The sequence below is a fragment of the Melopsittacus undulatus genome, chromosome 13, assembly GCF_012275295.1.
Source record: "Melopsittacus undulatus isolate bMelUnd1 chromosome 13, bMelUnd1.mat.Z, whole genome shotgun sequence".
NCBI classification, from domain to species: Eukaryota; Metazoa; Chordata; class Aves; order Psittaciformes; family Psittaculidae; genus Melopsittacus; species Melopsittacus undulatus.
The window spans coordinates 11,239,512-11,251,906 of record NC_047539.1 but is presented as its reverse complement, the minus strand read 5'-3'; the positions used below and the strand labels follow the sequence as shown (position 1 = coordinate 11,251,906).

At 57.9% G+C, this 12,395-nt stretch overlaps 2 protein-coding genes across 2 annotated transcripts; both read right to left on the bottom strand.

Annotated features, from left to right (window-relative positions):
- Window positions 1–313: 313 nt before the first annotated feature.
- Window positions 314–5,522, bottom strand: LOC117436910 (hydrocephalus-inducing protein-like). The gene is made up of 8 exons (XM_034068985.1): window positions 5,376–5,522; window positions 4,466–4,657; window positions 2,966–3,129; window positions 2,557–2,707; window positions 2,080–2,310; window positions 1,238–1,462; window positions 621–772; window positions 314–527 (listed from the first exon to the last, which is right to left on the bottom strand). Exons 1-8 carry the CDS (start codon window positions 5,520–5,522, stop codon window positions 314–316), a joined length of 1,476 nt encoding a protein of 491 aa, XP_033924876.1.
- Window positions 5,523–5,765: 243 nt separating this feature from the next.
- Window positions 5,766–10,124, bottom strand: LOC117436909 (hydrocephalus-inducing protein homolog). Its single transcript, XM_034068984.1, has 8 exons — window positions 10,052–10,124; window positions 9,076–9,203; window positions 8,797–8,988; window positions 8,254–8,403; window positions 7,423–7,538; window positions 6,931–7,012; window positions 6,620–6,778; window positions 5,766–6,050 (listed from the first exon to the last, which is right to left on the bottom strand). The coding sequence occupies exons 1-8, from the start codon at window positions 10,122–10,124 to the stop codon at window positions 5,766–5,768; spliced, it is 1,185 nt and encodes a 394-aa protein (XP_033924875.1).
- Window positions 10,125–12,395: the final 2,271 nt, after the last annotated feature.

The following is a 12,395-nucleotide window of genomic DNA, read 5'->3' as shown; positions in this document are numbered from 1 at the left end:
CGGTGTCGTCAGCAAACCTGCTGAGGGTGCTCGATCCCACTGTCTGTGTCACTGACAAAGATGTTGAACAGGGTCTGCCCCAGCACCGACCCCTGAGAGACACCATTCCTCACTGGTCTCCAGTTGGACATAGAGCCACTGACCGCAGCTCTCTGCGTGCAGTCATCCAGCCAATTCCTTGTCCACCGGGTGTCCATCCAGCAAATTCACGTCTCTCCCATTTAGAGACAAGGACGTCATGTGGGAGGATGTTAAATGACATTTATTTGCTCCAGAGAGCACGAACGTGGCAGGAAGGGCCGGGGGCAGCTGCTCACTTGCGGGGGGAGGGCAGGCCCCGGAGGTGGTAGATCCAGGAGCCCCCAGGGCAGGAGACCACCAGCCTGCTGGTGACAGGAGCCGGGCCGCCCGCGAAGGAGACGGTGATGGTGGTGCTGCTCTTGGCGCGCAGCACCTCGGGGGCCCTGACGGTGAAGCCCGGGTGCTTCACTGCGTATTGGAACGCCGTGGCCTTCCGGAAGACGTTCCTGAAGGAGATGGAGGTGGTGCCGCCGGCTGGGATGAGGAAGGGGCCCTGGGCTTCAGGGGGCAGCGCAAGGCCGATGAGTGGGATGCAGTACTGCCTGCCCAATGCAGAGCTGAGCTGCAGCGTGGCCTTGGCTTCCCCCAGGTGGCAGGGCTCAAAGGTCACTTCCACGCTCAGGTCCGAGCCCCCAGCACTGGCGGGTGCCGCACTGATGGATTTTGCCGTCTGGAAGTCGGCACAGTCGGTCTGTGCAGGGGAGACAAGAGACCATGGGGGGTGGGTCACAACAGCAGAGCCAGCACCTTGGGAAGAACACGATGGTCCCCTGGCCCTGGCCTGGCCCACCCACACCACACTCCTGGTGAGTGCCTGCGGGAAATGGGCACGAGAACTGTGCAAACGTGCCCAGCAGGGACAACCCTGCACCCAAGCCCCAAGACGCCCGACTGCCAGACCTGGGCTGCAAGGGGGAAGCAAGCCCAGGCACCGTGGCACCTGCAATAGCAGCTCCAACCAGGGCAGCAGACATGGGCCCGCAAGGGAGGACAGTGCAGCTGGTGACAAGCCCACACCAGTGGGAAGACCCCTGGGCTCACATGGCCACCCTGGCTCTGCCACGCCAAGCCAGAGGCACTTGGAGCCCTTGGTGGAGAGGGCTGGTGCTGGCCAGAGGAGCTGCCTCCCAGCCAGAGCCCCGGCAGCCGCGCTCACCTGTACGAGGTACTCGGTCTTCTGCTGGGCAAAATGCCGTATTTTGGTGGTGATGGTCTGACGGGAGCCCAGCCTGGTGCGGAAATACACGGGCTTCTCTGGCCTGCTCCAGGTGGCTTTCAGCTGCAGGGTGTAAAACAGAGAGCCCAAGTCGCTGCTCTGGAGCACCAGCTGCCCGCTGCTCTCACCCGTTTGCAGGGGCTGATACTCCAAGACAAGATCCGCCTGGGAGGAAGGAAGGAAAAAGCCACTTTGTCAGGCAGAGGCAGGGAACACGTGTGCCTGACAAGGGGCAGCTGGTCCCTGCTGTGCTCAGGCAGTGCCAGAAGGCTGGGCTGCCTTCCCCGCTCTGACTCCCCTCTCTCGGGCACAGCCTTGCTCCTTCTGGGGGACGGTTCACTTAGGGACAGATCCCAACAGCTCAGAGCCCTCCAGCACGATGCCAGAAGCTTCCCACCCATAAAAAGCCCCTGTGCTCCCCCAGGGCACACACCACTTCCTGTCAATCCAGGCTGCAGACAACCTGGCCATGGGCTGAGGCTTGTCCTGCAGCCACTCACAGCTGGAAGCACCACACTAAATGAGGGGCACGTGGCACAAGGACCTGCCACGTGAGGCCCACTTGCAGCGTGTTCCAGGGGGCAGCAGGGCAGGCTCCACCAGCGCAGGATGATGCCCACTGGGGATATTCTCGCACACTGCTCCCTCTCTAGATCATCGGCAGGGAGCTGCCACCACGGAAGGAAGCCCCACATGGCTCCTTTCAGGCATCACCCCTCAAGAGCATCCCCTCCAGCCAGGAGCAGGGAGAGCAGAGGGAGCCGGAGGAGCTTTGCCCCTACCTTCGACTGTGCAGGGACAGTAAAGTGCTGGGGAACGCTGACGTCGGGCACTTTGCAGTTGATGTCAAACGTCACCGGGACAGGCAGAGGGTTGTCCACCTTGACGCTGGAGGACACTCTCTGCCGAACAGCGGTGCTCATTTGAACAGTGCCCATGGGTCCTGAAGCCACCACCTTGAAAGTCACCATGTGGAACAAGTACTCTCCGGTTGTCTCATTGAGGAAGGTCACCTAAATCAGACAGAAAGGGAAGGGCTGCTCATTCCACACATGAAAACAGACCCAAAAGAGCCCACTGAGATCAGCACCCTGCTTCCAGGAATGGCTGTGAGCACCCACCGAGGAAGAGCACAAGACCACAGAAAGCACGTGCGGTATTTCATAGGACCTGTGCACGTGGAGGTATGAAGAGGCGTGTAGCTTCTCGGTGAGCCAACAGCTCCTTGAAGGGCCCTGCAGACCAGTGTCCTCACTTACCTTTGCCCTGAAGACTCCTTCTTTGTAGGAGAGGAAGGTGAGCTGGTAGTCCTTCTTCGCAGAGCTTGGCACGTCCATGTAGGAACACCCCTGCAGCACAGAACTGCTTTCCAGATTCTCTGGTTTGAGCATGTCAATAACCACCAGGAACCTGTGGGTGAGAAGGACACAATGAAGGTCAAAACGAAGGACTCCCATAGGATACCCATCGTGTGGGGGTACAATACAGCCCCTCTCATCCTCAGTGCATCAGGCACAGGGCACCAGCTCTCATCCCCCTTGGAGGAAAGCCCTCCAGGGTGCCTCTGCACAGGCAGAACGTGGGTATGGCCAGACACGGCCAAGGAGAGGGACAAGCTTTCAGGGAAGGAGCTTCCAGGCACTTCCAGACTTCCTGGGCTGGACTCACCTCTGTGGTCTGTGCAGCCAGTTGGACACAGGGATGAGCTCCGTGTGGCACTTCCTGCATGGAACCTGCCGGGAAATGGCCCCTGAACACCTGGGGGCTTCAGCAGTTCCTTCCAGGTGGTAGCGTAAGCCTGTCCCGTCCGGCAGGGGGAAGAAGATGGAGCCCTACAGACAACGAATAGGACAAGTCGGCTCTGGAGCACCCCTGGCCAGCCCCATGCCTCAGGCTCTCACTGCAGCAACTTCCAGCACGCCCAGCTGGCAGAGCTCTGCCTGCAGCCCTGTCCCGTGCAGGAGGAGGCACCAGCATCGCACCTGCTCAGAGCTGGTTGTGAGTGGGTGCATGGCCCACAGGACATGGCACAGCTACAGGACACAGAGGCAGCATCTCTGGGCAAAGCAAGGAGACACGGGCCCTGCAGCAGAGCTGCTCTGCACATCCCAACACTCCCTTACTGGCCACACTCACCTGGGCACGTCCCTGCCAGCCTGTGCTCATGCAGGGACAGCCCTGGGCAGGGGGTGCCCGTCCCTGATGAGCTCCATTGCCTCAGTCCTGCTGGCCTTAGCCCCAACAGCACTGCCCAGACAGCAGCCTCTAAGCTGGCACAACAGGGGCCCACCAGCCGTGGGCCATGGAAAGCTCATATCCATGATCATTCTTGGTGCCAGTGGATCCCAGACACCTGCCTCTGCCATCTCCTCTGCCTCCACAGCAGCTGAAAGCTGCAAGACTCCTCACCCAGGCTCTACCTTAAAGACATGCTGAGCACGTGCAACCCTAAGGGCACAGATCTGCTGAGCACCCTGGAGATGGAGACCAGAAATCTCTGACCTCATTTCTGGCCTACTGTAAGGTCAGCTGGAGCGGGACAAGGACCCGGCAGCTCCAGCACCCCAGAGCCCTTCTGAACTGACCCCTTATGGCACAGAAAACATTACAGAGGGGCCAGTTACCCCCATGTGCCCAGCCTGAGACCTGCAGGAAGGGCTCCTCCCACAGCTCCTGCATGACTGTCAAGAGATCTCTCTCGTTTCCCACTTGCCTGTTCACGGCCAGGAGGGCACTGAGAAACTGCAGGGCAGCTTTGCCCTTCTTGTTCCCTGCAAGCTGCACAAGGACAGGCACAAGTGGTTGTGCCCAGGGCTCGGAGAGCCTGTGCAGCCATGCGCTGAGCGTGGGGGTCTCTGAGCCCCCTGGGCTGCCACAAGCAGCCACCAGGAGCTGCGCAGAACAAACTTCATTTCTTGGCCTTCAGAAAGCCTGGCTCTTTAGGTCAGCTGCTCCAACACATTTGGTGTCAGGCCCGAGTTCCCATCTGCCCTTTGCCTGTGCCTGGCCCTCAGCCACCACAAAACCCAGCTTCCAACAGAGGGCACAGGACACCTTCAGCTTGGACAGGACCTCTGAAGGTCATCTCGGCCAACCTCCTGCCCAAAGCAGGGTGAGCTACAAGGGTCATGCCACGAGGGTCAGCACACGCTGGCACAGCTCACGTACCTGGTGCTTCTTGTTCTCAGAGCTCATGGTTAGGGGTCTGTAGGTGACCTGGTAGACCTTTTCTTTTTGCCTGGCCTCCAGATGGATAAATTCAGGCCCTTTCCAGTATTTCCCCTCAATGATGGGCTGCAGGGTCCAGGCCTCGCTGCTCGGGTTGGACAGGAGGATGGTCTGGCTCTGCCTCTCACGCACATTGCAGCTGAAAGTCAGCGTCTGTAACAGAGGAGCACAGAGGCTGCTGGGTCGTACCCACAACCCTTCCCACTCTTCTCACGCTGGCTCTGCACCAGGACCTGGAGCACAGGGAGCAGCTTTTCCTTGTCACATGCAAAAATTACGCTTTGGCCATAGCTTTTGGAGTAAATCAAGCTGGTTGCTCTTGAAGAAGGGAGCAGAACAAGCCTTTCGCATGCTGGGTGAAAGGAAACGGGGAGTCCTGAAAGGAAACTCCTGTGCAAGGACAAGATCTGCAGCCACACAGCCCCTTCCTTCGTGGGCAGGAGGAAGAGGAGCTCCACGCTCTCTCTGGGAGCAAGAGCCAAAAGTTCCCAGGCTGCCCCATCCCAGGGACTGGATGCAGATGCCTTGCCCCTTCCTACTGCTGAATGCCCTCCCCTGGCCCAGCAGGGGGGAGAAGTGTGGCTGCAGGTGCAGTGCTGGGATACATGGCATGGGTGCTGCAGTGCAGAGCCAGGACAGCTGAGCTGCTCACTGGAGGAGCAGCACCTTGAACAGGGGAGAAAGGCAATGACAGGGCTCAGGAATTCTGGCAATCCTGCCCAGCAGTTTCTCTCTGGGATACCCCAGCACCAGCGAGTCTGTGCTCACAAGTGTCCTTCAGTTCCTGCCCTGGGAGAGATGTGGTGCAGATGCTGGGGTCCAGGGGCCCATCCTGTCCCTGCTGCGTTACCTCTTTGGGGTCAGGGGCCTCCACGCAGGATCCTGCCAGCGTAAGCCGCAGCGCCTCACTGCCCTGGATGAAGCACCGCAGCCCCTCGTACTGGACAGCCTGGCTCAGCTTCGAGGGGCGGAAGGTCACAACCAAGGGCACATCCATCCCTGGGCTGATGTAACCCTTTGTGGGGCTGATGGAAAAGTCTGGCTTGAAGCTCTCCGCGTCCCACATAAACCTTGCCGAGGAAAGCACAAGGACAGGAAAGAAGGATTAGCCACGGGGAGCTGTGAAGGCAGTGTAAGCCTCAGTGTGAGGCTCCAAGTCTCTTGTGGGCTTTCCCACCACATCTCAGGCCTGACTGAGACACCTGGCAATAAGGCTTGAGGCTGGGCAGGACCTGCTGCTTTACCTGACCCTCGTGTCGCCCGCGTTCCGCATGACGATGCGCCGGCACGTGTAGCTCTGCTGCACCACGGCTCCAAAGCTGAGCTGGTCCTGGTCCAGGCTCACGAGGCTGCCCTGGCAGGAGCCCCGCACCACACAGAGGGAGCGCACCAGCCCGCGGCACTCCAGCAGCACTTCCCCGCTGAACGGCTGCATGCGGCGCTTCGGGGAGAAGGTCACCTCCACTTTGCAGGTGTCTCCTCTGCCCTTCAGCTTTAGATCCTTGCTGGGCTTCAAGCACAGAACCTACCCGAAGAAACGAGTGGAGACTATTTCATCTGGCAAGTGAGCTGTGGAGCCTCCCTCACCACACTCAGGGAAGAGGCTTCCAATTCCTCTTCTGTCCCCACCAGCACTGCCCCAGTCCCACTCATTCCCTCCTAGGCATTCCTAGGGAATACCAAAGGTGTTTTCTACCATGTGTCCACCTGGTCACGGTGAGGTCAACTCTGTCTTCTAAAGCTTTCACATACGTTCCAACAGAGCTGCAACTCTCCCTCTTTCAAGATTCACCTCCCTCACCTTTCCAGATCTAAAACACATGGCTGCATCCTGATGGATGTGTCTAAAACAGGCTAGAGGAATTGTGCTGCCTTCTCACTTCTGGCTCTCGGGGAGTCCTGGCACCCAGCTCAGCTGAAGCATTCGCACTGCAGGCATCTGCTGCCAGAGCAGTGCCAGCAGGCAGGACAGGGCAGGCACAGGCAGCCAGGGCAGCCCACACCTGAGTCATTACCTACTAGCTCCCACCCACAGCAGCTCAGCGCTCCCTGCAGGCACACCAAAGTGCTCTGCAGAGAAGGAACGGGCCTTACCCCAGCTTCCTGCAACTCTGGCACGGTGGACGTGACCCTCAGCTTAAAGGTGAGAGGGGCTGCACTCTTGTTGGCTACGGTGACCATCTTCTTCACCGTCTGTCCAATGAAGACGTTTCCCAGCTTCACCACCTTTCCTGGTGGATCCACAATGTCAACCTGAGGCGGTAGGGATTGATATCAAGCCAAAGGAAAGAAGGAGAAAAGGCTTTCTGCCACACCCAAACCATGGGAGGCTGGGGAAGAGAGGAGGAAATGAGAAAACCATGCCGGTTGCCACCTGGAGTTTTAGCCTTTAGATTTCATCTCACCTTCATTTTTATGCCCCTTCCTTGGGCCTCATCAGTCAGCTTCTCTCCCGGGGCACACGGAGGCAGCAACAAGCTGTTGGGGCTGTTGTCATCTTTTGGTGTCCGTAGGGGCTGTGCACAGAGGGAAGAGAAACCATAGACAGGATGAGTTTCTTGACCTTCACCATGTGAGCAGGCTCCCCAGCCAAGCCATCCCCTCCCACATTCCTTACCCCCAGGGGCAGGGATTATCCAAGTCCCTCTGCAGCCTGCCAGCAGAGCTGGCTAACCCTGGAAGGCCACCAGGATTTGCCCTGCACACTGCCCCTGTCTCCCTGCACAAGCCTGGCCATGCTGGAGCGCTGGGAATCTACAGAGTGTGCACAGACCTTCCCCCTCACCTGCTCCTCAGCAAGGTGCTGCTGCTCAAACTGCACTGAGTAAACCTCACAGGGCTTCTTCACCACCACTGTCCCCTCTTCCCCATGGCTCTGGGGCAGCAGTGGTCCCAGCTCCAGCTCTGCGGGGATGGACTCCAGCCGTGGCTCCAGACCACGTCCCAAGACCGGCACCTGCAGGCGTTGGCTGCTCTGGCAAATCTGGATCTGCAGCTCGCCCCGGTAGCACTTCTGCAAAGAAGCAGCACAGAAAGCTCCTCCGTGAAGCCCCAGCTGACAGCACCTCCAAGTCAACAATCGCCCAGGGTCAGGGGTCTTGTCAGCACCTCCAAGCTGAACCCAAAACAGGTATTTACTTAGAGCAGGGGCTACAGCATCTGCATGGCTCTCAGGAACTGCAGCGAGTCCTGCTCTGGTGCATAACTGGACAGTTGGCTCCCAGGTGGATCTAAAATGGGCTATCAGAGGTTTTCACCTGGGCATGGGGGAGCGCAACGCTCATGAGAAAGGTCTGCTTCCTCAGACACAGTCCTGGCACTGCAGCACCAGGCAAACATCAGCTGTGTGCAAGAGGCACCTGAGCTCTCACTGGACACAAATAAGGATCATCTTCTCTGCTCAGTGCTTGCCTCTGGTCAAAGCCAGACACGAGACGCTGAAATCTCCACGAGCAATTGAGATCCCTGGGACTGTCCCCAGGCATGGAAGCACTTGTGTCCATCCTGTCACACGCTACCAGTTTCCAAGTCACGGTGGCCACATGCAAACTGCCTTTGGGAATGCTCCATCATTTAAGCTGACTCCCGAACTGCGTGGGAACGTGCAGAGGAAACTGAGGCGCAGGAAGCTCCACGTGGAGGCAGAGCTCATCCCCCGCTCCCTGGGCTGGCCTCCCCTTACCACACTGCCCTGCCAGACCTCCTGGCATGACACCCACCAATCTCACCTCTTCCGTGGGTGAAAAACGGACTTGGACGTGGCACTGCTGTCCTGGAGCGAGGCTTCCAGCTGAGGGCAGCACCTCAAAGCCACAGGGCACAGACTTCATCTCCTCCAGCAGCTTCTGGTGCTCGCTCCCTGGCAGATGTTTGTCCACCTGCGCACACAAACCAGTGGCGTGAGGTCTCCTTGGTCTGTGAGGACAGACCCTCGGTTCCTGCAGTGCTCCGAGATGCTGGCACAGTGCAGGAAGCACCTTCATCCCACCCAGACGTGGCCACCACTGCCTAGAACTGGAGGGCAAACATGCTGGCAGGGCAGGCAGATGGGGAGGCAGTGTCCTCAGAGGAGGAGGAATGGGTGAAGATGGCAGAGAAGTGAAGCATCAGCTAGTGAACAGGCCCAGGTGAACCAGCCTTGCTCTGTACCCTCAAAAGCTTCCTCAAGCGAGCTGCAGCCCAAGTGCTCAGGCAGCCAGAGGGGCACAAAAGGCAAGAGAGGCAAAGAGAACCCAACCGAGAAGTTGTGTTACACGTTGTCTGTGCTTTACCTCCTCAACAGGATCAGTCATGCTGATGGACCATTTACAGGGGACCTGGAACGTGTTGTGGAGCTGGATGGTTTCTTCCTGGCACTGCCCACACTGGACAGCAGAGAACTCCAGCCTGTCCCTGGACACGCAGAGGGATGGCTCAGCCACCATGGCACGGAGGCGGACCTGGAATGTGGGGCCTCCCCTGACCTACAGAAGGACAGAGCATCCAGTTGAGAGCCCACCCGATACTCGCTGCTGTGCCCAACCTGCTGCCTGCCCCAGAAGCTGAAGTACCTTGATGGGCAGGAGCACATCCACTTTTCCCAGGGGCAGGTTGGCACTTTGTGGGTCGAAGCACACTTCAAATGTCTTGCTCTCACAGGAGGGCAGGCGCTTCACACACTCCAGGCACACGCTGAAGCCTGAACACAGCAAAATAAAGCAGCTGAGATATGCAAGCAACAGGAAATGGCTCAGAAGCACGCTAAGGCCACAGGGGTGTCCTGGCTGGCAGCTCTCTGAAAGACCCCTTTGCATCTCCAGAGAAGCTGCTCTTCTCCCTCTGGCACTGCCCAAAGCAAAAGGACTTTCACAGCCAGAATCCAGGGGTTACATAGTAAAAAGGAATCACATTGCTTGAGGAACTCCAGCAATTCCTTCATCAGGCGTCTCAGGGAAGGATGCATAGACCTTTCCAAAGGAGAATTGCCACCTAAGATACCAAATGCTGGGGTGTTCCCTGACAGTGGCTTAGAAGAGACGACTGGCCACCCCGCAAAGACAGCAGTCACCATGTGCTGGAGCTGCAGCCTTACCTCAAGGCCTCTTTGGGAAGCCTGTTTCCATAGAGCAGAGGATCCCACAGGCCGGTCAATAAAGGCTGAGCAGAAGTGCTCTGGCACTATGAACTCTAAACAAAGCACTTCCGAACCACAGAGAGTCCATCTGTTTGCAACATAAACCCTCAGAGTGCACAAAGAAACTCAGATGATGCTCACAGGAGCCAAGAGCAGAAGATGCTGAGAGGCGATCAAGGTGATCAGCCCTTCTGGCCCCTGCAATCAGATTGTAGGGCAGCCACAGGCAGAGCAGGTCTCTGGGCACTGCTCGCCAGAAGTCAGGCTCTTGTACAGGGCACCCAGCACGGGGGTACTAAGGAGGAAAAAGCTGTCCAAGGAAGTACTCAAATCTCCCCGTGTCCAATGGCTTCAGCTGATGTGTCAGAGGTAGCTCCTTCAAGCCCCTGTGAAGCCTCTCCACCATGGGTTACCTGTGTTATACAGGACATATCCATCGACACGGAAAGATGCAGGGAAGTGCCCAGTGTTGGTGATCTTCACCATGTGTGTGTGGATGTCACCGGGAACAACATAGCCAAGGTCCAGGATGTATTCGGGCAGCTCAGCTCTGAAAGGAGGAGTAAGGACACTCTGTAAACCCCAGCATGGCGTGGGCTGGAGAAGCAAATGGAGTGGATAATTCTGTATTCACTGCTCTGAAAGCTCAAGCCAAGCCCAGGAAACCCAAGGCCTGAGCACCCAGTAATAACACTTGGCTAAGTCATGGGGAGTGCAGGGCCTAGGATTTATCAGCCACCAATGGGATCTTCGAGTGACTTTAAAGTGGGTACTGGACACAGTTCCTATGCTGCAAAAAGCCATTGCAGAGAAGTCCACTGCATCTCCACTGGTCTCAATCAAACTGCTAAGCTGGTGTCCAGCCCAAGCCTGAAACTGCTTCAGGACCTTGTCATAGCATTTCCTTGCAGAGGTCTTTTGGCAGGCAATCCCATTTGGAAAAGTGCATAAGGGATCTGGACCATTCCCTGCTCTTCCTGCATAGTGGGGTCTGTTTCTTGGCACAAAAACGCCGGCTTTGAGATGCCCCTTTCAGAGCTGGTCAGCAGGGCTGGTGCCTGTGGTGTCTGCAAGGGCTTGCTCGTCTGCACCCCTCAGCTCCGAGAACAGAACCTAGCAACTGTGGGGAGGGGAGCACCTCCAGAGCTCAGGGGAGCACTGTGCAAGCGAGGACACCGAGCTGCCCACGGGGAGCACATCATAGCTCTCAGCATCAGGCCCCTTCTGAAGTCCGCAGCTGTTCCCAGCTCTGAGACACAAGGAGCTCTCAGGAGCAGGCCTGCACTGCTGGCTGTTACCCTCGGGGCCCCTGCACACAGGCTACAGGACTCCCTACTAACTTGAGAAGCCTCCGATGTACACGCTGGTGAAAGGCAGTGTCTTCTGGGGGACGGGAGCTGAGAGCTTTCTGCTGCTCCACGGCATGTTCCTCCATCAGCATCTCCTCCATCTGCATCTGCAGCTGAGCATCCCACTGAGGAAAGTAAAGACAGGGGCTGCTTAGCAAAGGTCCTTCCCAAGGCACAAGCTTGTCTCAGGTGGAGGATCCCACCCTGCTCTTGTTCAGAGAGGCGATGGAGTCATTCTGTCTCACTGCTCAGTGTCTGGGACACTTCCTGCTCTCTCAGGCAGGATCATAGCTCCAAAGAAATGAACTCCAGTGTCTCTCCCTGCCCAGTTATCAAAGCTGATCTGGACACATGGACAGACAAGCCAGAAACCTTCCAAAGCTCCAAGTATGTCCCTGCCCCCAGTTAGTGCCAAAGCAGCTTGGACAAAAGCTCTCCTGGAAAGGGAACCATGAGAGAGCTGGGGCCTCTCGGAGATCCAGAACACAGCACAGCCTCAGGGTGCATTCAGGCTGCTGCTTTACACTCTGTAAAGCTGGCAGGGCTTGGCCAGTGAGCAACAAAACCCCCAGCACCGACCTGAATGTCCTTCAGAGCACCATAAACCCAACTGCTTGAGCACAGCCTTTAGCATCCCCTGGGGTAGCCAGGAGCTGGTGCATCTCCAGGAGGGACAACTCCCAGAGGTGGGCAGCCCATGGGGCACACTGAGCTGACACAGTCCGTGGCCAGGGCTGTGCAGGGAGGCACCCAGTGCCAGCAGAGCCCTGGGCACAGGGCCGTGGGGCGCAGGGGCTCCAGTGACACACAGGAGGGTGGCACGTGTGGGACAGGGCAGCAGCTCTACTCACCATGGTGCCCGAGTCGTCCATGCGGGGCTCGGCTGCCACAGCCTCCCCCAGAGCAATGGCCTCGTCTCTCTGGCTGCCTTTGTCCAGCTTTTCTTGGGCCTTTTGGAGGATCTTCTCATATTTGGCGTTGCCTGAAAGCACAGAACACCACCAATAGCAGTGGGGCAGCACAAATCCCATGGAAGACGGGAAGCCCCATTCCCCCAACACGCAGACACAAACTGCTCCAGCAATGGAGAGAAAGGCGATCCTGCTGCTTCTCACCCCCAGACGTCTTTCTCGCCACACAGGAGCATCTCAGCCCCACAACGTGATGCAAACCCAACTCTGTCAAAATCCCTGCCAGCCTCTCTTGCAGCTTCCCTGTGCTTTTCTGCCCAGCCCTCGTCTTCCCAGACCTCTGGCATACGCTGGCAAGCTGTGCAGGATGGTTCCTGCGGCAAAGCCACACGGGCTCGTCTGCCAGAGACCAAGGAAGCAACCAGAGGGCTGAGTTTGCCTGACAGCCCTGAAACCTCCAGGCCTGGCGGAGGTGCCTGTGAGCTGCCCTATGGGCA